Source organism: Panthera leo, chromosome C1 (assembly GCF_018350215.1).
Source record: "Panthera leo isolate Ple1 chromosome C1, P.leo_Ple1_pat1.1, whole genome shotgun sequence".
Classification (NCBI taxonomy): Eukaryota; Metazoa; Chordata; class Mammalia; order Carnivora; family Felidae; genus Panthera; species Panthera leo.
In genome coordinates, this window is record NC_056686.1 from 5,523,944 (window position 1) to 5,544,470 (window position 20,527).

At 49.3% G+C, this 20,527-nt stretch overlaps 1 protein-coding gene across 1 annotated transcript; it reads right to left on the reverse strand.

Moving 5' to 3' along the window:
* Nucleotides 1–1,257: 1,257 nt before the first annotated feature.
* ERRFI1 (ERBB receptor feedback inhibitor 1) lies at nucleotides 1,258–15,360 on the reverse strand. The gene is made up of 4 exons (XM_042951776.1): nucleotides 15,213–15,360; nucleotides 5,336–5,528; nucleotides 5,147–5,223; nucleotides 1,258–4,256 (listed from the first exon to the last, which is right to left on the reverse strand). The coding sequence occupies exons 2-4, from the start codon at nucleotides 5,455–5,457 to the stop codon at nucleotides 3,073–3,075; spliced, it is 1,383 nt and encodes a 460-aa protein (XP_042807710.1). The 5' UTR covers nucleotides 5,458–5,528; nucleotides 15,213–15,360; the 3' UTR covers nucleotides 1,258–3,072.
* Between the last annotated feature and the right edge of the window lie 5,167 nt (nucleotides 15,361–20,527).

The window sequence follows — 20,527 nt, forward strand, 5'->3', positions numbered from 1 at the left end:
GCGCCCCGCCACCCCCCACCCCCACCGACACCTTTGTGTTTCTCTTGGCTTCTCTCCACACAACAGCCACTGTCATCTTAAGACAAATCAGATCCCGTCAGTCCCCTGCCTAGGCCTTTGCACAGTTACCACCCTGCCCAGTGTCCATCTTCCTGCTGCTACTTCTGGCTTCTGGAAAACGCCAGACTTTTTCCCAGCCTTGGGGTCTCACACAGGACTTCTTTCCTGGGCTCTTCCTCCCTGTTCGCTCCACCTCCTGAGGTTTAGCTTCCCTTCTTATCACCTTGGAGAAGAGGGGCCTTTGTGACGGTCACTGTCACCGTCACTGCAAATTGTCATTAGGTACTGCTTTAAATCCAAGCGGGCAGGGAGGATGCCTCTCTCCCAGGGTCTAGCAGGGGGTGGTATTCCCCAACACGTGTCTGTTGAACCAACTCCCTGAGCCCATTTCTTCACCTGTAAAAGGTCAGAAGTAACACCTTTCAGGGCAATTGCGAGCAACCGATGACCACAGAATCCATCCCTGTATTGGGCCTTCACTGCATGCCAGCTGCCACGGTTTACAGGCAGTTGTCACAGATAATTCCACGTAGTGGGTATCATGGCCCCCCCAACCCTCCCCCGCCAACAAGTTTTACCCAAGGACTGAGATTTTAAAGAATATGCCCAGCACTGGGGCACCTGGGTGGCTCAGCTGGTTAAGCGTCCAACTTCGGCTCAGATCATGATCTGGTTTGTGAGTTCGAGCCCCACACGGGGCTACTGTCAGCGCAGAGCTCGCTTTGGATCCTCTGCCCACCCCTACCCCATCCCTCCCCTGCTCGCACTCTCAAAAATAAACATTAGAAAAATAATGAAAAGAATCTGCCCAACACAGACGGAGGTGGAGGTGGCCTTCCAGCCCAGCTCACTGACCTCCGAGTCCTCACTCCTGACTGTGGAGGATACCAAGTTCAATTAAGGTCATGGAGAGCTTCACCATATTGCCCAGCAGCCTGGGGAGTGGGAGGAGCAGCTGGGTTTTGGCTACAGGGCCCAGGAGAGGGGGGAGCCGGGCGCAGAGCCCCACGGCACTGGGGAGGGGCGCCCTCAAGCACAGAGGCCCAGCTTCCTCCTGCACCTGGAAGCTGCGAGAAGCAGGTCCGTCCTCTTTGTGAGAGGCCAGGACAGGCTGGGGTTCCTTTGGTGGCCTCACATCAAGCAAGAAGCAGAGCCTCCCAAGGGCCCCCGACAACCCGGACCTAGTCCTGAAACTCAAAGTCACGTCCAGTTTGTATCTATGCTCGTTTCTTCCATACATTCCCCTTGACGGGGGAGCCCCTCCCCAGGCAGGACCTGCTTTGACAGGGACACCCCAGCATCTGCCCCTTGCTCCCTTTCTGAACTGTTAAAGGGAAATACGGACAGCCCAGCCAGCCGTCTTCACTGTGCATTCGTATAATATTAAACATTAATTGCTCAAGTTACTTTCATTTTAGGGACCAACCATAAATTTCAAGCATTTATGAGGCTGCAAAAAAACTTTCCCTTGTGCTTAAAGACGGTAATGGTTGTGAACGTACCGGAGACATCAACTTTTATAGAAGAGCTTAGGCAAGAAACGCGGTTAACGGTGTCATAAATAGTATTATAACTTTATTAAAATGGAAAGACAGTATTCAAAATAATGCAACAAAAATGAATAAAATCCTTTGTCCAACACTGTACACATAATGCAGAAATCAGTGCATTTTTCTAAAGCATGTCTCAACCTTCATGTAGTTCATACTAAAATAGAAGCTTTAAATAGCTCAAATATTCAGCAGTTTGAATTGTAAACAGCTTGTTTAACTGTTAAGAGAACATTGCAGTAATGTACCTCCGTTAGTGAGCACCTTCTCTTTTGTGCTTGTCTACACAAGATACATGCATCGAAGCACGTGGGTGTCTGAGCGCAGGCTGCGGGTCTCACGGAATCCAAGGGAAGCGGCAGCCGGGAGGGTCTCCAAAGCGTAGCGACGCGGACGCGGCCTGTGGCATTAAAACACACTGCGCTACTGGGCAAAAGCGTTTTACGTGGAAGGCACACCACCCCCAGGAAATACTGAACGGGAACCAGCAACACAAGGCCAGCTTGCGTTGTCCATGTTCATTCACACAGTCTACGGAAACCGACACGGAAACACAACACGGGCCCCCCCAGGGACTCTGCCACGTGGCCAGTGGTTTCACGATCGCTTCAACGGGACGCCCGGAGCCCTGGCGACCGGTCTGCCGGTCCAGGGGAGTCTAACGCGGTGCCCCTGTGGCTGCGAGGCGCATGCCAGACCGGGCCACCGTGGCGGGCAGAACAGAGCAGGGACCGTAAGGAGAACGGACGTGCGAATTCCGTTAGCTTCGCATCTTTCGAGAAGCAGGGCACGTGTGGCTGCCAGATATGCTGCTGTCCTCCCTGGAATGGAACGGAAGGAGCCGGGTCTCGGGGTGACTCTTAGGCTGGGCAGGCAGAGCCTCGGCAGGGACTGCGCCCTGCCCTGGGGGACAAAGGCTGCTTGCAAAGTTTAAAGGAGAACATCACAGGGCCCAGGAGCCTGAATGCTTCAAAGTTACTAAACTAACTTTAAAAAAAAATTTTTTTTTTTTTTTTTTAATGATTCTGATCTAAACAATACTGTGTTTTCTTCCATTTGCTCAATTTTCAGTCAGGAGTTGCCCCCCAGCTTTCACCATCTTGAATGTATATTACTCTAAGGTAGCAACTAATTGGTTACCCTGCAGCTACGGTCTATGGTTACAGCACGAGTTTCTACACAGGCCTATAATGTATGCACATGTCCAAGGTTCCCCAGCCTTCCCTGCCTGCCCGCCCACTTTTAAATTACGGACCGGAACAGACTTTTCTCCAACGCCGGCACGATCGGGGATTCTTGGCCCGAGATCGCCCCGCGACCGCCCCTACCCTTTCTAAGACGGAGGGTTCAACTGTTTTGTTCTGCAATCCGAGACCTCTTCCTGCGAACCTCAACCGGCCTGGAGGGCGGCTGGGGAGCCACTCGCTCCCACGGAACCCCCGCTGACCCGCGACGCCGAAGCCTAAGGAGAAACCACGTAGGACGAGTGTTTACGCCTCACGTGGCCCCCCAGGTCCAGTCTTGTCTTGGAGTCCAGCTTTTCTGCGGCCGAGGCTGTACCGCGGTCAGCAGACAGCGGCTGGGTGTGGGTGCTTGAGTTTGCTTCCTCTGCTTCCCGGAAAAACTTTTCAAACTTGTCCAGGTACGGCGGTCTCTCAGGTAGTAGGTAATAGTGTGTCGAGCTCACCTTCTTCCCGTTTTCGATGACGGGCAGGATGCAGGGAGCCTTACTGGCAGACCCTTCGCTGTTCTGTCTCTGCAGAGCTTTGCTGCTCACGTACTTGGGGTCAGGGGCAAAGCTCTGCGTGGGGGGCATGACCCCATTGAGGTAAGACGGAAGGCTTTTGGGGCTTGGCGTGCGGGAGTTACTCCGTGATAACGGTTCTCTCGGTGGTACTTTGGGAGGCCGGTCTTCATCGCTGTAGGTGCTGGAAGTGACTTCCGCCGACCACCTTCTGTAATCTGGCTTCACGGGCCGAGGAGGAATGGGGACCCTGGGGGGCACCTCGGGTTTGTCTTCGTCGGAGTTCGGAGAAGCTCTGTGGATGTAGCTGGATATCCTGATGGCCGGCTTGTTGAAGGATCCAGCTGGTCCCGAATGAGACCTTCTTAATCTCCGGTGGGTCTGAGGCAGAGGAGGATTTGAATCTTGCACACCTCCATTCTGCTCAGGCGCCTGGCTGAGATCTGCCGCGGAGACAGCTGGGGTATCAAAATACGCGTAGTTGATCTGTCCACACCCACGGAAGCTTCGCCTGCCAGGAACATCGTATCTGAAGCCAGAAAGCGTACAGTCTTCCAAGAGGAAGTCCGTGTCCGAGCTGGTTAGGAACTCGACCTCGCAGTCTGTCTCGTCCAGAGAGAGGTCTTCGGAGATGGGCAGTGGCGGGAGGGGCCGGGAACCGCGTTCACAGAGGGCCGTGCAGGGGAAGGGGGAAGGGGGGCTCTTTATGGGTGTGAGCGGAGGGGGAGAAGCACACACGCCGTTCACCGAGAGTTTCCTAAAACCACACGCGACTCGCTCCTCTTCCCGCGGTCCCGGGTGCTCGCCCGGGGGAATGATAAGAGGGGCCAAGCTGGGCTTCTGGGAGGGGCCGTGCTCTGCAAAGTGGCTGCCGCTCCTTGGCGCGGACGTCGCAGCGCGCCCTGGAATGCACGAGACAGAGGTTAGCCAAAGAGCCGCCGCGCCCTCCCCAGCCGCCCGGGCTCCGGCAGCTTTCTGCTGGGGTATCCGACGCTCGGTCGCGGCAATCCCGAGGACACCCAGGCGACGGCCACAGGTGTAATTAGAGGCCAGAAGATTGCTAATGCACATGATCTGGTTCAAAGAACAAATTATCTCTTCTATCTTCCTTGGCCGTGTGCACGGTGCACACCCACACATCTCGGGCAGGTCTGGTGACGTGCGCAAAATTCGCAGAAGGGAGCAGCATATAATTTACGTGAATACCACACCACACCGGCCTAGCCATTTAAGAGACGCGACAATACGAGGCACGCAGGCTGTGAGGGAGATAAGACCGGGTCCTCACGGTTGGAGCCGTCACGGCATTAGGAGAGTGTGGACCTGCCTGCGATGCACTACGCGCTCTTGACAAAAATCTAAGGACCACAGCGCTCACGTCACAAGCACCGGACAGCAGAGAACACCCTCGCAAGTGTTCATCCACACGTACACTCCCTGATCTCCCTCACACGGGGATCCCACACCAGTAAGAAAGGGGAGGGATCTGGCCCAAGGTCTCCACAAGTTAAACGTGGAACAGAGCCGGGCTGAGAACCCGCTGACTGTGAACGACTGCGCTTCTGCACCCAGGTCGCCAGGGCATCGGTGAGTCAGGGTGGAGGCGGGGAGGCTGAGGGCCCAACGCGTTCTCTTCAGAACCTGCCGCCACTAGGGGTCAGGCTACTGCTGGAAATAGTTCAGGTGGCTTCCTCGCTTAAAAGTCACCCCGGAGGACGCACCAGCATCATCCCCACTGTCAACTTCCCCTTGAAGCGCCAGCTCCCTCCCCGTGGAGTTTCAGGACACGTACCAAGAGATGTGAGGTGCTCCTGGGCCGAAGAGTTGAGGCTGTAGGCCATGGTTATCGGGTCGATGTTCAAAAAGTGACTGAAAGGGAAGGAAAAACACCTTGATGGTGAGTGAGTAGCTACCATATTCTCGGTCTTGTTTTAAAATCACGGGCTGGGAGATTCCAGGGGACGTTCCGTCCCGCACTCACTTTTCAAACTCGCCGCGGCCGCCCCAGCAGGCCCTCACGGTCCTCAAGGCTTGGCCATCGTGCAGGAATCCGGTTTTCAACGGGACTCGAATCTCCTGGGCAGCAACTCCTGCTGTGGACATTGTGCCTTACTCTGGAGGTCTCCTCACTGGGGACGCCTAGGGATCTGTCACCAACCAGCAGCTCGAGGTCCCTAGGGGTGGGGATGACAAAAAGACGAGAGAATAAACAATTCCGAAATACCCACACTAGCTAGTACCAGAGAACTTCAGGGGACGCCGGGCAGAAAAACGTAGTGACAGGCGCTCATTCAATTCTGACATCTTTGCATGAGCGAATTCTCACTTCTCATGATGGTACTTAAATGGAGACATTAAGAACAATTTTGGGGGGACATACTAATCAAAGCTTTGAAACGTTTTCAGCAAAGTGAGCTATAACGTACAACGGGCAACAGCGGACTCCCACTGTGGCCAGGCAGCTACACAGCACATCGCGCTCACTTGTCCCCAGCACGCAGTTCTCTAACTTCCCATCCGACCTTCCAGGGTGCGGAGGTCACGGCCATGGGGCTCGCCGTCCCCCCAGCCAACAAAGCGATCTCAGAAATTACTGCGTTCAGTGCTGCGGCTCGAACGTTCACTAAAACCCAGAGCTTCGACAGAACGAGAGATCCTACTGCGGCCCCAGGTTACCCCCCTGCCTGGCAGCTGTCTGCAGGCTGTATTTCAGGCTTGGCCCCGGGAGGACAAATTCTCCAGGTACTGCCTGTTCGAGAATAAAGAAAGAGTTCCAGGTGAAGATACTAATTTCCATTATCCTGTAAAAATCAAGTTCTGCAAGGCCACTAGCTTTGTCGGAGGACTGGACAGCTTCCTCCTCCCTCTAGAAAGACAAACTTAAAGGCACATTCTTCACATTCTTGTGTACGAAGTGCCTGGGGATCCGAGTCTTGCCTCGCTGCAAGGCAAGGATTACAGAGGTGAAGCAGGCGCCTTTTCCTCAATCTAGGAGGGCCTCAGTGTGAGGGCCCTCGCCCTTGTCAGATGGCCAGTGTCTGCGGTCCCCCAGGCCCCACACCCTCTTTCTAGAAGGGTTCGTTAGCATCCGTCTCCGCTTTCCTCAGATATTCATGTTTGCTTATAGCCAGTCGAGACTTTTTTCTTGTAGACACTAGGACGCAATGTGTCAACTCTCTGTGCAACGCTGACCCCTTCTGGGACGTGCACAGCCACCTGGCGAGGCTTTCCCCTTCTCTCACCAGGCATGTGTGCACCCCCCGAGAGCCGGGTGGTGTGCCGAGGACCCGGGGTGACTCAGATGAGCGAGCGGCACGTCCGCGGTGGAGGGCGGAGGGGGTACGCGGGCCATTTTGTTGTTGTTGTACGGACAAATCTGTCACCCGCTAGACTGCAAGTCCAGGAAAGAGGCTGGGTCCCGACCATCACTACCTGGAACACCAGAAGTGCTCAAGAGGTGAATGCTCGCTGGACGATGACTACCCGACCCCATCTGATTTTTACCATCGTCAGCATCCAATGTCTACAATGAATAAAGCACAGTCTTTTTTTTTTTTTTTTTAAGCTACAGAGCTAAAACATAGTCTGCGAGTGTTTACCGTTTGGTTTTCACGCAAAAGGAAATGGAGAGCCAGCAGCAATGTTTCAGGGACAAAGTGCAGATGGGTCCTGGTCACTGGTCCTCACCTTTTTACCCTCCTAAAGCCAGCTGCTTCGATACGTTAGGCAGAGACTTAAATAGGTTTCAAACATTATTTCAAAGAGTCAAGCATCCTTTTTCTGTGATCCGTTGCTCAAAGACACAGGATTAAGAACAGGGGAAAAAAAACCACCACCCGCCATTTAAGAAATCTAAGTTAGTGGCAGGTCGTCTTTTGATTTGTCATTTTTGGTCTTTAGAGGATTGAAATCAAACACGTGTGTTCTTACCTCACCTGGATTAAGGAAATCTACAAAAAAATTTTTTTTGAAAACCCATTTTTAGAAAACACTGCTTGGGGCTCCCTCCAGGCACCTGGCCTGTAGGTATGTGGCGCTCTCCCCCAGCGCCCCGCAAGCTGGGGCAAGACCACGGGGCAAGCATCCAGGGTGATGCAAAAACGAAAGGCCAGATAGGAAGAAGAATATGGTATTTAAGTAGTTTGAAAGCACACGTTTGGAGATCACTCATCCAGATTACAGGAAAATGCTGCGGGGGATTCTGGAGGCCCAACCCCCACCTGTCTGCAGGCCAGCAAGTGCTCCCGTAATTACTGTGTGTCAGCCTCCTAATGCCATCTAAATCTTAGCTTTCAACAGAATGATTGTGTAACTATCGCCTCTGCTGGAATGGCCTCGGAATTCTAAACTCACATTTCAGTGGCCCCTGAAAATTTCGTATACGTTCTCGAAAGTTATTTTTTATTCATTGTTCCCATCACCGACTTGTTAGCTTTCTTAAGCAAAAAATTTTTTTAGTATAAAAAGAATTGTGTTCACTAAGCCAGCTCACTTCTGACCACAATAGTGTCTTTGTGTATTCATAGAAGGTGACCCTGCCTCCACATTTCAATGGGGAATTGTGAATGGGCCATGTTATGAAACTGTCCGGACTTCCTACTTGCTGCTCGGAGAAGCGAGCTTCGTGTTCTCTTTTGGAAAATAACTTCCAACTGCAGACTCGGGAAGGGGGACGTGCCGTAGGTTTGGGAGCAAGCGTTTCCTGCGTGTTCCTGGGGAAGCCAGCGGAGGCAGGAAGCCACCTCTTCCCCGCCTCCCCCCGAACTCCCCAAGCCTTCCATATGCACTCCTCCTAGGGGAAGATCAGCCAGGTCAACGTCAAGTCAAAAAGAAACACCACTGAGCCAGTGTTTCGAATCTTGTTCCAGTGTGACTGTCAAACTAAGTCTACCTGACAATTCATTAGGCAGCAACGGCAGAAACACGCGTACGCGCGCAGATCAGAGTCTCTAAGTACAAGATGGCATTCTTGCACGAAACACAAAGTAGGAAGGCGAATGTGCACGCAGGCAGCGCGGTGTAGGATGGGACCTAAATGACCTTGGGTGTAAGAACTTTCCTAAAATCCATCAACTAGTCAGTTAAATAGCAATCCCAGATATGAACGACTTTTTCTTATTAACATCGCTTTTTTTAAAAACTTCAAGACAAAATAGAATATCCCCTAAAACCATCTGTTTCCTGCGGCAGCCCTCCCTCTATTTTCTCTCCTCGCAACCCTCGCCCCCCCCCCCCCCCCCCCCCCCCCCCCCCCCCCCAGTTTTGATCCACTGCGATGGCTCCAACTCTACCAGACAGCTCCTCCCTCTCCTGAATCTCCACTCCAGCCCTGGCTCAAGCTTCCACTTTGCATTTCCTATTGTCTGGTGATTATCTTTCCACTTGGACGGTCCTCTGGCATCTGCAACTCTACAGACCGAACTCCTGTCCCTTACTTCACACCCCATCCCCCTTCCCAAACCAGTTGGGGGTCTGTGAGGATGGGAGGATCAAGCTTCCACAGGCACCATTCTTAACCTAGTTACAGGTATACATTCAACGACTCCATGCAGCTTCTCAAACCCGTCTTCCTTCCGACTGGAACCACACTGCCCTGCGTGTGAAAATACCTAACCCAGCCTACACACCAGACCAGATCAATATTCCTGAACTGGAGCTCAAATTCAGATCTTCCACTGCTCAAAAATCTTCAAGGGCTTCTAAATCAAAGCCCTTCAGGTTATGGCCTTTAAAACAAGGCAGACCCTGACCCACCTTTTTCAAACTCCGGCTTCTGTCTTCCCCAAATCTGTCAGAATCCACCTTGTCCTTGGAGGCCATCTGTCACACCACCTTCTCCACTCACCACTTCCCTTCTGAAAAGCCACAGCGGGGTCTCCACTCTTGGGCTGTTTTGTGCCATGCCCTGACTCCTTACCCATCCTCCAAATCTTCTGGGACCCTCCCCCCACCTCCACTCCTGGGTAGGTCCTGGTGTCATTCATTTCTAATAAATATTTACTAAATCGATACTGAGAAAACACTAATCCCGTTTTTAAAAAAGTAATGACAGGACAGATTCACGTTTACTGTAAATCAGCAAACTAAGGGATAAACCTCCTGATAATAATGTAACAAGTTCAGGGAAGCAGCAGGCAAGGCATTTGCATTAAATTCATTTCCAAAACCTAAAGTGGACCATTCGCAGACTGGTTTCTGTTACTGTATATTTACTTAAGCAACCAGGGAAGAGCTTTCTGAGAATAACGAATTTCACCTTCTCTTCCACACTCTTCCTTTTTGTACCTACTGTTTTTGTTGCTAAATTGAATGTCACTTTCCTTAAAGAAAACAAAAAAGGCTACCACCACAGAGCATACATACATGCTTTATTAAGGTGAAATCACATGCCTTTAGCTTGAGGGAAGTCACTTCGAAAACTTTTTTTTTTTTAAACGAGGCTACCTTCAGAGGGTAACCTAGATGTGTTTACCTTGCCACCAGATCTCATTAATAAATCTCAGAAGCAATCCACAAGAGGGGGAGGGGCACATTTTTGTCATACAACTCACCCAGTTCTGCCCAGCGCTTCCTTATTTAAAAGTGTGATGTAATTTCCTTCTCTCAATCTGGTTTGAGAACCTGATTTCTGTTTATTCAGGGTGATAAATGGGTCTTTTCAACCTTATTTAACAACTACCTACACGACTATTTCCTTACCAAGGGAGATAAAAGACAATCCTACTTAGAGCCAAAAATTTGTGAAAAGAAACTGATTTTGGAGCATGACAAATCCCATGATTTCGGATAAGCCAACCAAATAAACCAACATCTGCGTGTTTATCTTCAGTCTGAAAATGCCTAAAATAATCACCTTTCAGAACATTAAAAACGAAACAAAATCCCATGACTTTTATTGTGATCAGCGTCTAAAGCACTAGCACCCAAGCTACTTGACACACTGAACATTTAGTTTAGCCGTTTTACAGAACTGTAACTTTTACTAATAATACGAGAAACTTACTGATTCAATATTCATCGAACACATTCGGTGTTTACGACAGTTAGGGTGCTGCGTGATCTGAGTTTACTTACCAGCAAAGGACTCTTCACAATCAAAGGCCCTAACTCGGGCTTTTTCTCAGATTTCCCTTTAACAGACTGTAATTTGGGCGAAGGGAGTGAAGGGGGAGGTTCAGAAATTTCCTTTGTGGTCCCCTGCTGTCACAGAAAGGATAACTGGCCTTCATAGCAAAAGCCTAGAGAACTTAATGTCTTTTATATTAAGTTAGTAAATAAAATGTGATTAGAATTCTCCTGCACGAATTCCAGGTAAACGTGCCGGTCTCAGCAGCGATGGAGACGGTTCTACGTGGTGAGAGGAACGTTCTGTCCCCTGCAGCTGCAGTCCCCACCTCTCTCCAGCGTGGGAGCACAGAACGACCCACTTGCAGGTGGTAAAAACTGAGGCAACAAGGAAGATAATTTATCTTCAGACTGTTGAAATCAAAGCCAAGTGACCTAACTTCTGGAATAATCCAGAGGATTTTCTAGCTGAGTATTTTAAGAAACGGCAAACTAACAAAAAACCTATTCGCTCCACTGCCATAGTCATCAATAGCCTTTTGATTCACTTAGTGTCCCACACAATCTTCGCGCAATGGCAGAAATGTACGAGAGCGGGGATAGTCTCTTGGCCTTTGTAACTCTTCCTACAGAGTGCCCCGACCAGCAGCAATACACACACATACACACACACACACACACACACACACACACACGCTCACAGGATGGGAAAATATTATTCCTTTTAGACACACACATAATAGATTTCCAAATGGAAAAGATACGTGGGTTCTATTCTAATCTTAATGACAATGAGCACAATAGTCTACTGATGGGAAAGGAGTCTTTAAAACTTTAAATTTACTTAACGAGCACTGGAGTCACCCAATGGGTAACTCCAGATTGTTACAATGAACATAAAGCCAGTAAGAATAATAAACTCATCTGACAGGCATTGTTCTGGGTGATTTATATGTATAACTTATTTAATCTTCTCAACAACCGTGTAGGGCGGGTTACTACCATTACCTTCATTTACAGATGCGGGGCTGGAGGCACTTGGGAGGTGAGTAACTTGCTCCAGGGTCATAGCTGGTGAGCTGTGGGGCTGACAGCTAAGCCAGGCTCTCACCACCACACCGCTGGGCCTCCACGCCCCTCAGGCTCTTCACACTGGGAATAAGGTCTGACCCACTTCAAGGCTCACGTTAAGGGTGGCTCAGACAGACCGTCCTGGGGATTTGCTGCCTGGTACTAGTTTTTCTCGGGTAACCCGTGGACTGTGAAATTTCCTATTTTACTTCACCTCCCTCAAATTCTCCTGTGAAAGTTATGAACTGTGGATCTGGCCTATCCCATCCTCTAGAAGGGCGGGTGAAGGTATCACTCTTATATCCTGTGACCACTTCAAGCAGTTCTTTTGAAGCCCTCAATCTTTAATGATACACTGACGCCCCACCATTACATAACCCGTTACAACATGATATCTGGGATCACATGGATCTGTCTTTACCCATAAAAAGGGGATATTACAATATACCCAATGGGTCTCCTTTTAATATACTCTCCCAGCACAGATCCCAGTGATGGCATTATAATCAGGCTCTATTTTCAAGTCTGGAACTTAGTAACAGAATATCTTGTATTTGTAAAGCATGCTACAAATTACAAAGCACTTTCTGATTAGCTCACCTGAGCCCCACAACATCCCTGGAAGAGGAGGCAGGGATGACACTGTCCATTTTGCGGATGAGAAAGTGAAAACATCTTCCTGTTCGCAGAAGGGCCATCGGGGCTCTTCTGCCCTATGACCCAGCACTTCCTGAGATCCTTCCAGGCCTCTCCTCTCCTCTCCAAAGCACCTTCACTTTAGGCAACAACCTCCCTTCTCCTGCCAATGTTCTTGGGAAACTGATGCAGGAATGGCCGAGTGAAATGTACGAGACGGCATCACAAGTCAATCACCAGAGATCAGAACTCCACTCACAGGGTTTCACTCCCAAATTCTTAGGAAGCAAGGATGAATTATTTTCACAAGTCGTTATCAGATGCTTATTCTGGAGTAGATGCTATGCTAGTGAAGGAGACAGGGCCGCTGCCTGAGGAAGTCTCAACCTAATGAGGAGACAACCAGCAAGCAAGCAATTTCCGATTGTGATAACTTCCAAGGGAGGATCAGGAAGGGAGACCGGATGTACGCAGGCGGTTCGGGCAGACCTCTCTGAGGTGACTTTCTAAACTGAAATTTAAGGATGAAAAAGAGGCAGCCATGCGAGGAGTCAGAAGAGCATTCCAGGCACAGGGAAATGGTATTTTAAGTAATCTCCAGCTGGTCAATTTCATGTTCTGTGGATCCTCAATAAAAGCTCTGGACAATGTCTTCTCATCCTTACCATCCTCCTGCTTCCTCCGTAATGCTGAACCCTGACACTCTGCAGTGGAAAAGGGCTAAAACTCGCACAGCCAGAGGCCCGGGTTTGACAAATACACTCACTTAGGCCTGGAACACTGTTCTTTTAGTAATGCTACCCAACTTGTCAGTACGTGGAATTGGATTGAAGTCTCAACAATGACTCCAAATTGCAGAATCCTTTTCCCTTCTGGAACCTGAAGGCCACACTACCTTTTCCCTACCTTAAAGCAAATTCCTCTGTTCCGCTGGCAACTAACTAACATTCAGAACTCTGAAACTCACCAGTTTTATCCACCTTTCCAAAGTATGCATTTATGCTGTGTGGATAACGCCAGAAAAGCCACAACTGGATCTTGTTTATCTAGTGATCTAGTGAGTTATTCATTAGCTTGTACAAAGCATGGCCAAACACCAGCACCAAAAGATGCGAAAGGAATCTTGATGATGAGGTTCCAATTCAGATTTATTTAGATTAAAAGCAGAGCTGTTTCTCTGGCAGAGGGAGCTGATGACATTCAAATTCCTGGAATTACCCTTGGCACCACCTTCCCCTCCTCTGCTCACCTTTCTAAAGCAACCTGATGGTATGTAGACATTCAGGTCAGTTTGAAGCATGTTAGATTGTACCTGTAATTTAGGCAACTTGCTTTTAAAAGCTACCATTAGTATTAGCTGAAAGGGAGTATTATCTGCTTCAACTTCTGAGAAGCAGCAGTCAGGAGTTGTTTTCACACAAAAACTCAAGTCTACAGTATAATTAAACCTCACGGTAAGAGGGAGCAGGATCTATTGTGAACTGAAAGGAGGAAAAACAATTCACTCAAACAGTAATTTTACCTATCTGTTGAAAATACGAATAATTCAGACATTTCATAATAGCCATAAAGAGATCTGCTTTCCACCCTTATCAGTGACTGGTCCAATCCTGCTGAGCTTTAAGACGTAAAATGTGCTTTCATGCAATTAGTTATCAACCATCAACTATGCGCAAGGCTGCGTGAGATAGAAGCCGTACAAGGAAGAGTTCCTGCCCTGAAGGAGTTTACAGTCTAATATATGTTAGGTTATAAATGCCTAGTCCAGGACCTTAGCACCTATCAGCCAGTACCCACGAAACACACAGGTGAAAACAAGCCTGTGTGAAATGAGGAGAATGACAAAAGAGTGTCTGAAGTTCAGGCTAAAACCTGTGTGTATTTCTCTCCAGATCTGCTAATATCTGGAGGAGATGGGAATATGCTATTTGATAACATACTGGTAACCAATCGTAGCACCATTAACAAGAAACCAAATTTTATTCTGTCTCAGCAAAATTTGGTCATTTAGTGAAATGGGTACCCAGCCTCCTCCTGTCTGGTTTGGGCAAAACCTCGCTTAAAACTATAATTATGGTGGGGGGGGGGGGGGGAGGCAAGACTTGGTATGGTGAACTTAGATATTTCAGTATTCTCAGCAAACATACACCCTTTGCGTTCTTACACATTTATAAAAGTTGAAAACCGTGCAGAACACTGTTCTTCAGAAAAAGAAGAAGAAAAGGCATTTTAACCTCACCTTTCTTCACCTCTGACAGTTGCTTAGAAACCAGTCCGGCCCTACCTGTGTTGCAGGTGTACCTCAAGTCACCAACACATCTCTTTTAAAGCTACAGTCTATTCTGACTGCACTTGAGTTTATGACTAACAATCTATTCATATTTTTTATCAGGGAAGAGACTGGTTTCTTTCAAGCAGTGATGAAATCCTAATAAAGACCTAGCAAGCACCAATACAGCACCAATCATGGTTAAGAAGTCATTTAATTTGTACGAGGCTGTGATACACACACACACACACACACACACACGCACGCACGCGCGCGCAGGAACACCCACCGAGCACTCACGTTCCGAACCCAGAACCCTGCACTCCCCGTTCCTTCGGAAGCAGAATTCAGAGCAAAGGACCACGATTCCGAGACAGGCGGAGGGGGGCTCGGAACTACTCCGCGGGGTTCAAGGACCCCGGCCGGGGACGACAGCCACCGTCTCCGAAGAGAGCGAGCAGGGGGACCGCGGGGCCGGCCATCCCCCAGCACAGCGTCCGGGACGCGACGGACTGGCACACGGCGCGCGCAGGGGGAGCGCAGCCCCATTGTGGAAGGAGGACGCCGAGGCCGCCGCTCCCGCAGCCCCGGCCCCCACGCAGCGCCCCCGGGCCGGCCCCTCCCCCCGGCCGGCCGGCCGGCCGGCCGTCGGTCCCGGGAGACTCCGCGTCGCGGCGACCCACTCGGCGCCCCGGGGACCCGCCCAGAGTCCGGAGCCGCCCGCAGCCCCGCGCGGGGGCCCGGCGGGGCGGGGGCGTGGGGCGGCACCGCCCTCCCTTCCCCTCCCCTCCCCACCCCCAGCCCGCAGGCCCCTTACCCCCGCGGAGCCGCCGCTGCCCCACGGCGCCCTCCCGCGCATGTCCGTCCCGGCTGGCTCAGCGCCGCGGGCTCAGGGGCCCGGACACCGCGCAGGCGCCTCGCCGCTCTGTGGCCGCCGCTCCCCGCTCGCGCTCCCCGCTCGCACTCGGCCGCCGTCGGCGCGGTAGCCGACGCCGCGTTATATAGCAAGTGGCGGGGCCGTGACGTCGACGCTCGGCGCCCCACCTCCCCCGCGCGGCCAATCGGGGCCGTGCGCCGCTTAAAGGGGCGATGCCGCGGCTCAGGCGCTGGCGCGGGGTCCACCGGCGTCGCGCGGCCCGGCGGGGCCGCCGCCTTTGTCTCCGAGGGGGAAGATTCTGGGCCTCGGAGGCCTCCGCGCCTTTGCTCTGCCCAGTTAGAGCGGCAGCTGCCGAGCCTCCCCCGGAGTCCTGACATCGAACTTTTCTGTGAGGTGTGCGGGCAGCTCGGCCTCGTTCCGCCCGAACCGCAGGCGGCGCCGCGCCTCGAGCGGGGTTTCCCGTCGTTTCCTGCCCCGGGGAGGGTTTGGCGGGTGTTCCCCTGTCCGCGGGGCGGCCGCCGCGGGGTGACCGGGTGGCCGCAGACTCCCGGCCATGGCGAGTGGAGCCTCTGCGAGCAGGAGGCCCGCGCGCACCGTAGGCCTGCGGGCCGAGGCGTGGGAGGGACCGCAAGGGACGGTGTGGACAGAGTGGGGCAGCACGGGACATTGAGATACGGTGTGGGGCGTCGAGGGACAGAGTCGCACACCGTGGGGCAGAGCGGCACAGCGCGGGACAGGGTGGCCACCCTGGTGAGGGCCTTTCATGAGCCCTCCTAACGCGGGTCTGCCCGGCCACCTCTCCTGCGACCACATGTTTGAAAGTCAAGGCCAGGCCCTGGTGGCCGTTGACCCGTGGCTTCCAGGAGGAGCACCCCCAGCCCCAACCGGGCCTCGCCTTCGGTCTCCGATCTCGAGTTTACTTATTAGACCCACGCTGCTCTCCGCATCTCCGGGCATCCGGGTAGCCGGCGATGCCCAAGGACAAAACACCAGCAAGCCTGCAGGAGGAGGCTTCTCCCCTGGAAGGTGATGCAACTTAGGCTTATAGTTTAACCGAAAAATAAATAATACAAATGATAACAAACCAAGAGTAAAGTAAGAAAAAAAGCAAACAGACAGAAACCCTCCAGTTTTAACTGGAACAGTCCCCTGAATGGTACTCTCTCTTTAAGTAGAGGCCACAGACCTCCGGCTGACCTCCTTGGTCTTGGAGAGCCCCTTCTTGGTTTCAGCAATTGTGCCCGAGAGTTACACAGTTAGCACTACCTAATTGGGGGAGTTTAACACATAGAATGAGATTCTGACCTCATTATCAGGTTAACTATTAACTTACGCACTCCATGAAACGATTTGCCTTTTCTCCCCTGTTATTCACTTACATTCTTTTAAATTCGATTCAAAGGCCCAGTTTTGAATTCAAGGGCTTCACGCACACACGCGCGCACCCACAAATCTGAAGTATCCCTTTGCCCTCTCTCAGTTGCAAGACAAACCCATGTTTAGCAGAGAGCTCTCCTCTCCTTTCTGATGGGCTTTTTCTGGTCTATGGGGGCTCTGGGGTCATAGGTCCTGAGTCGGGTCAACCAACTTATGCTCTTATTGCCATTGATTTAGTTATTATTTTAGGATGATGGAAATCGGTTACAACTACTCTCTGGCTTTCTTAACCAAATTAGGCTCTTTGCTGTGCGGAAACTCCAGACTGTTCTCCCCCATTTTGGTGTCATTTATGTTTAAGACTTACCCATATGCTGTTATCAGTGTATAAAAAGAACTAGCCTGAGAACTTGCCAGAGAACATCTTTTCAGACCTCGTAGTGCAGAGCGTTTACTGAATGGGGACCTAGATGAACTCAAGTTTCATCCGAAAGGAACCCTCGTTACGCTAATTCAAGCCACTACAATACAGTTGTAATTTGTGCTTTGGCCTTATTGGCATGCTTTTCCATTCCCCTATTCATTAACAGCGATAATTGCCAGAGCAACCATCAAACCCACCCCTTCTTTAGAGAAAGAAGATCCACGGGATACTCGCTCTACGGTTGTCAACCGTATGGTGTCCCGTTTTGGTAAGCTGTCAAAAATCATAAAATCACGTGAGTATAATATATGATTAATCCATTCTTTCTTCCGATCTATTTTATTTTTTGAACTTTATTTTGAGAGAGAGAGAGAGAGAAAGAAAGCACGGGTGGGGGGGAGGGGCAGAGAGAAGGAGAGACAGAATCCCAAGCAGGCTCCACACCATCAGCCCAGAGCCCGATGTGGGGCTCGAACTCACGCACTGTGAGATCACGACCTGAGCTGAGATCAAGAATCAGACGCTGAACTGACAGAGCCACCCAGGCGCCCCTCTTCTAATCTATGTTAAACGCGCAAAATAAACAGCTATGTCTATTTGTTTGGGGGGAAAACCCAGTTATAGTTGATAGCTTACTGGATTTGGCTTCTAGTTATGTTCATTTAATATAGCTCTCTCGGCTGTGGCTAAATTACATGAGGAGACTCCTACCCCACAAATCTTTTATCTAATAGTCTATTGGTGATCTTTTGTAATAATACTGTCCTGTCAATGATATTGTATTTAGGGAAGAGTTTAAAGGGAAGGTGCTAAGCAGCTTGCAATAATATTAGCATATTGTGTTTATCAGGCGATCATTCACTGATTTTTAACAGATTAGAACACTAGACTAGAGCTTTAGGGGGAAAATATCCTCTTTGTACTGAACCTAACTTGTTTTAAATTGTCTCCAGGAAGAGAGAAGCTGAAAGTCAGACTTTTTTTTTTTCCACCTCTCACAGTCCATTTAATTTTGAAGCACTTCCCAAGGAATTTATATTAGCTGATTATTTTTTAATATGAAAAAAACTAAACATAACATCTAAAATGTTAGACTTACATCACATTGACCCAAATTGTCCCTTTGCACTTGGCCATTTCTCAGTGTAAGAAGAAGCTGTCCTTGGAGTGAGAACAAGGGGACGTTCTGGCTCAGAAACCGTAGAATCACAGATACTGCTTTTCTAAAGATTTTGTTCCTTTTTCTCTTGTCTAGCAATACCAATGCTGGACAGGCGCCTTTCAACCCATCCAAATTTATGTTTGAATGTTATTGAATCCTGCAGAAGATGCATATTTTGGTGTTTTTCTTCTTGATTATAGACGGTTTTGTCTTAACCGTAGAAACAGTTAAATGTTTTAAAGTGAGACACTTTCTGGATTACCCTCTTAGTTCTAGAGCGTTTACTTTTGTCTATTCATGATATAAATGTGACCATGCACTTTCCCTTTTTTACTAATTTATGGCTGAATGTGCAGTAAAACATGACAATGGAAAGATTCCATTTCTTATAGGTCATTTACTAGTATGCCACTTTATGGCTTGGAGACATCTGGGCACAGATATATATCCAATAAACTTTGTGGGTTACTATAAAACATCCATGCTGATAAGAGCCGAGACTCATTCACGAAGAGTCCCACAGCACAGTGGACGTCTCCTCAGCTTTCAACTGTAGCAGCCATTTGGAAAATTGCACGGGAAAAGATTTCTTTACAACTTCCATTTTTTCCCTTCTGTAGTTAGGGATACTCCTCCCCCTTCTTAGATTTTACCCTAAAAGAAAAAAAAAAAAAAAAAAAAGAAAAGTGTATGTGGTATATATTGCAGATATGCAGACCATGAAGAATGAGCAGGCTTTTTTTTTTAATGTTTATTTTTGGGGTGGTGGGGCAGAGAGAGAGAGAGAGAGAGGGAGGGAGTCTCAAGTAAGCTCTGCATGTCAGCGCAGAACCCCATGTGGGGCTCGAACTCAAGAACTGTGAGATCATGACCTGTGCCGAAATCAGGAGTCGGATGCTTATCTGACGGAGCCACCCAGGTGCCCCATGAACAGACTGGTTTTAACTGATCATTTTCTTGTTTCAGTGTCAGGGCCATGGCTTAACTGCCTCCATAGCATGTATAGTTGTTTATATTTAAATTGAACCACTTTTCATTTACCTGATTCTCCCTTAACAGACATTTGATGTGATTGGTGATCATTGTATTTCTTGTTCTAGTCCATTTCTGGAACTTATGACTATCAGAAACTTTTCAGTGTCCCGTACGTACGTTAATTGAATATGTGGATGTTTGCAAGACGATGCTTTTCGGGTTTCTTTTGAACATGAACCTGACTTTATCTTCAAATTTTAACATTTCGTTTCCCCCCCAAGCAAATGCTGTATTTCCCATCAGCTGGCCAGTAGGGTGTGCTCTAGTCCCTTGCCAGATAAATAAATAAATTAATAAATAAATTGATTAAAAAGAAATTAATTAAAAATATGAATGTCACCTCTTCACCAAGAGATTACAGAAATATACTTCACTCTTTCGTTGCCACCCACAGAGATGAAGTATTCTGCCCACAGACACAGTGAATCGTTCAGCAAACACAGTACCTGTGGGGAGCAAAACTGTTGCATTGAAAAAAGAAACTTTGGAGAGGTGGACCCCTTTGGAGTTAGTTCTGAAACAACTTGCTATTATTTTACCAAATGGATCCCTTGGTCACAGATAGTTTCTTTTATTCTGTGTAAAATGAGAATAAAAAAATCTGGTGCGGTGATGAGGAACGCAGACCCTGGGGTTTACATCCTGACTGTCTCAGCCGTGACTCAAGTACTTACTTGGCCTTTTGTAAGATGGTGATAATAGCGGTTCCTACTCTGCAGGGTTCCTGGCCAGATAAATGAGATCGTACTTGGGAAGTGCTTAGAACGTGGTCTGGCCCCAGTCAGGGTTCAGTAACAGTAACTGTCCTTTTTTTTTTTTTTTTAAATCATTGCTATTCTCACTGTTATTGCTGTAAATTCGTTGAGGGATTTTCTGACACCTTTCTTTGCAAGATTCCCAAATTCTCTATCGCTTATTAGCATACATGATTTAATTTGTCTGGGAGGTGCTTTCATTTGTTAAATTTCAGGAGCATAAACGATTTCTAAGATAAACTGTCTCACTTTTCCTGTAGTATTTCCACTTAAGAGGCTATAAAGCCTTAAGCCAAAGACGAGGGTCTGCCATAGGGAAATATCAAGCACCAGCCATCCTTGGGGAGATACCCGACGGATGGGAGACTCTCAGCCTCTCTGAAGGGAAGATAACAAGCGGCCACAAATCTATGAGCACCTTCTTGTAAACTCATATTCATAAACACCCACAGGCATTTGTCCTTTTAAGAAATAGGTTTAGTTTGTACATAAAGTACCTGCA

Excerpts from the sequence above, each read along its gene's own strand:
- ERRFI1 (XM_042951776.1), bottom strand. The coding sequence starts at position 5,457 with ATGTCCACAGCAGGAGTTGCTGCCCAGGAGATTCGAGTCCCGTTGAAA. Across the intron at positions 5,224-5,335 it reads GGCCGCGGCGAGTTTGAAAA|TCACTTTTTGAACATCGACC; the intron begins GTGAGTGCGGGA and ends CTTCCCTTTCAG. Across the intron at positions 4,257-5,146 it reads GGAGCACCTCACATCTCTTG|GGCGCGCTGCGACGTCCGCG; the intron begins GTACGTGTCCTG and ends CGTGCATTCCAG.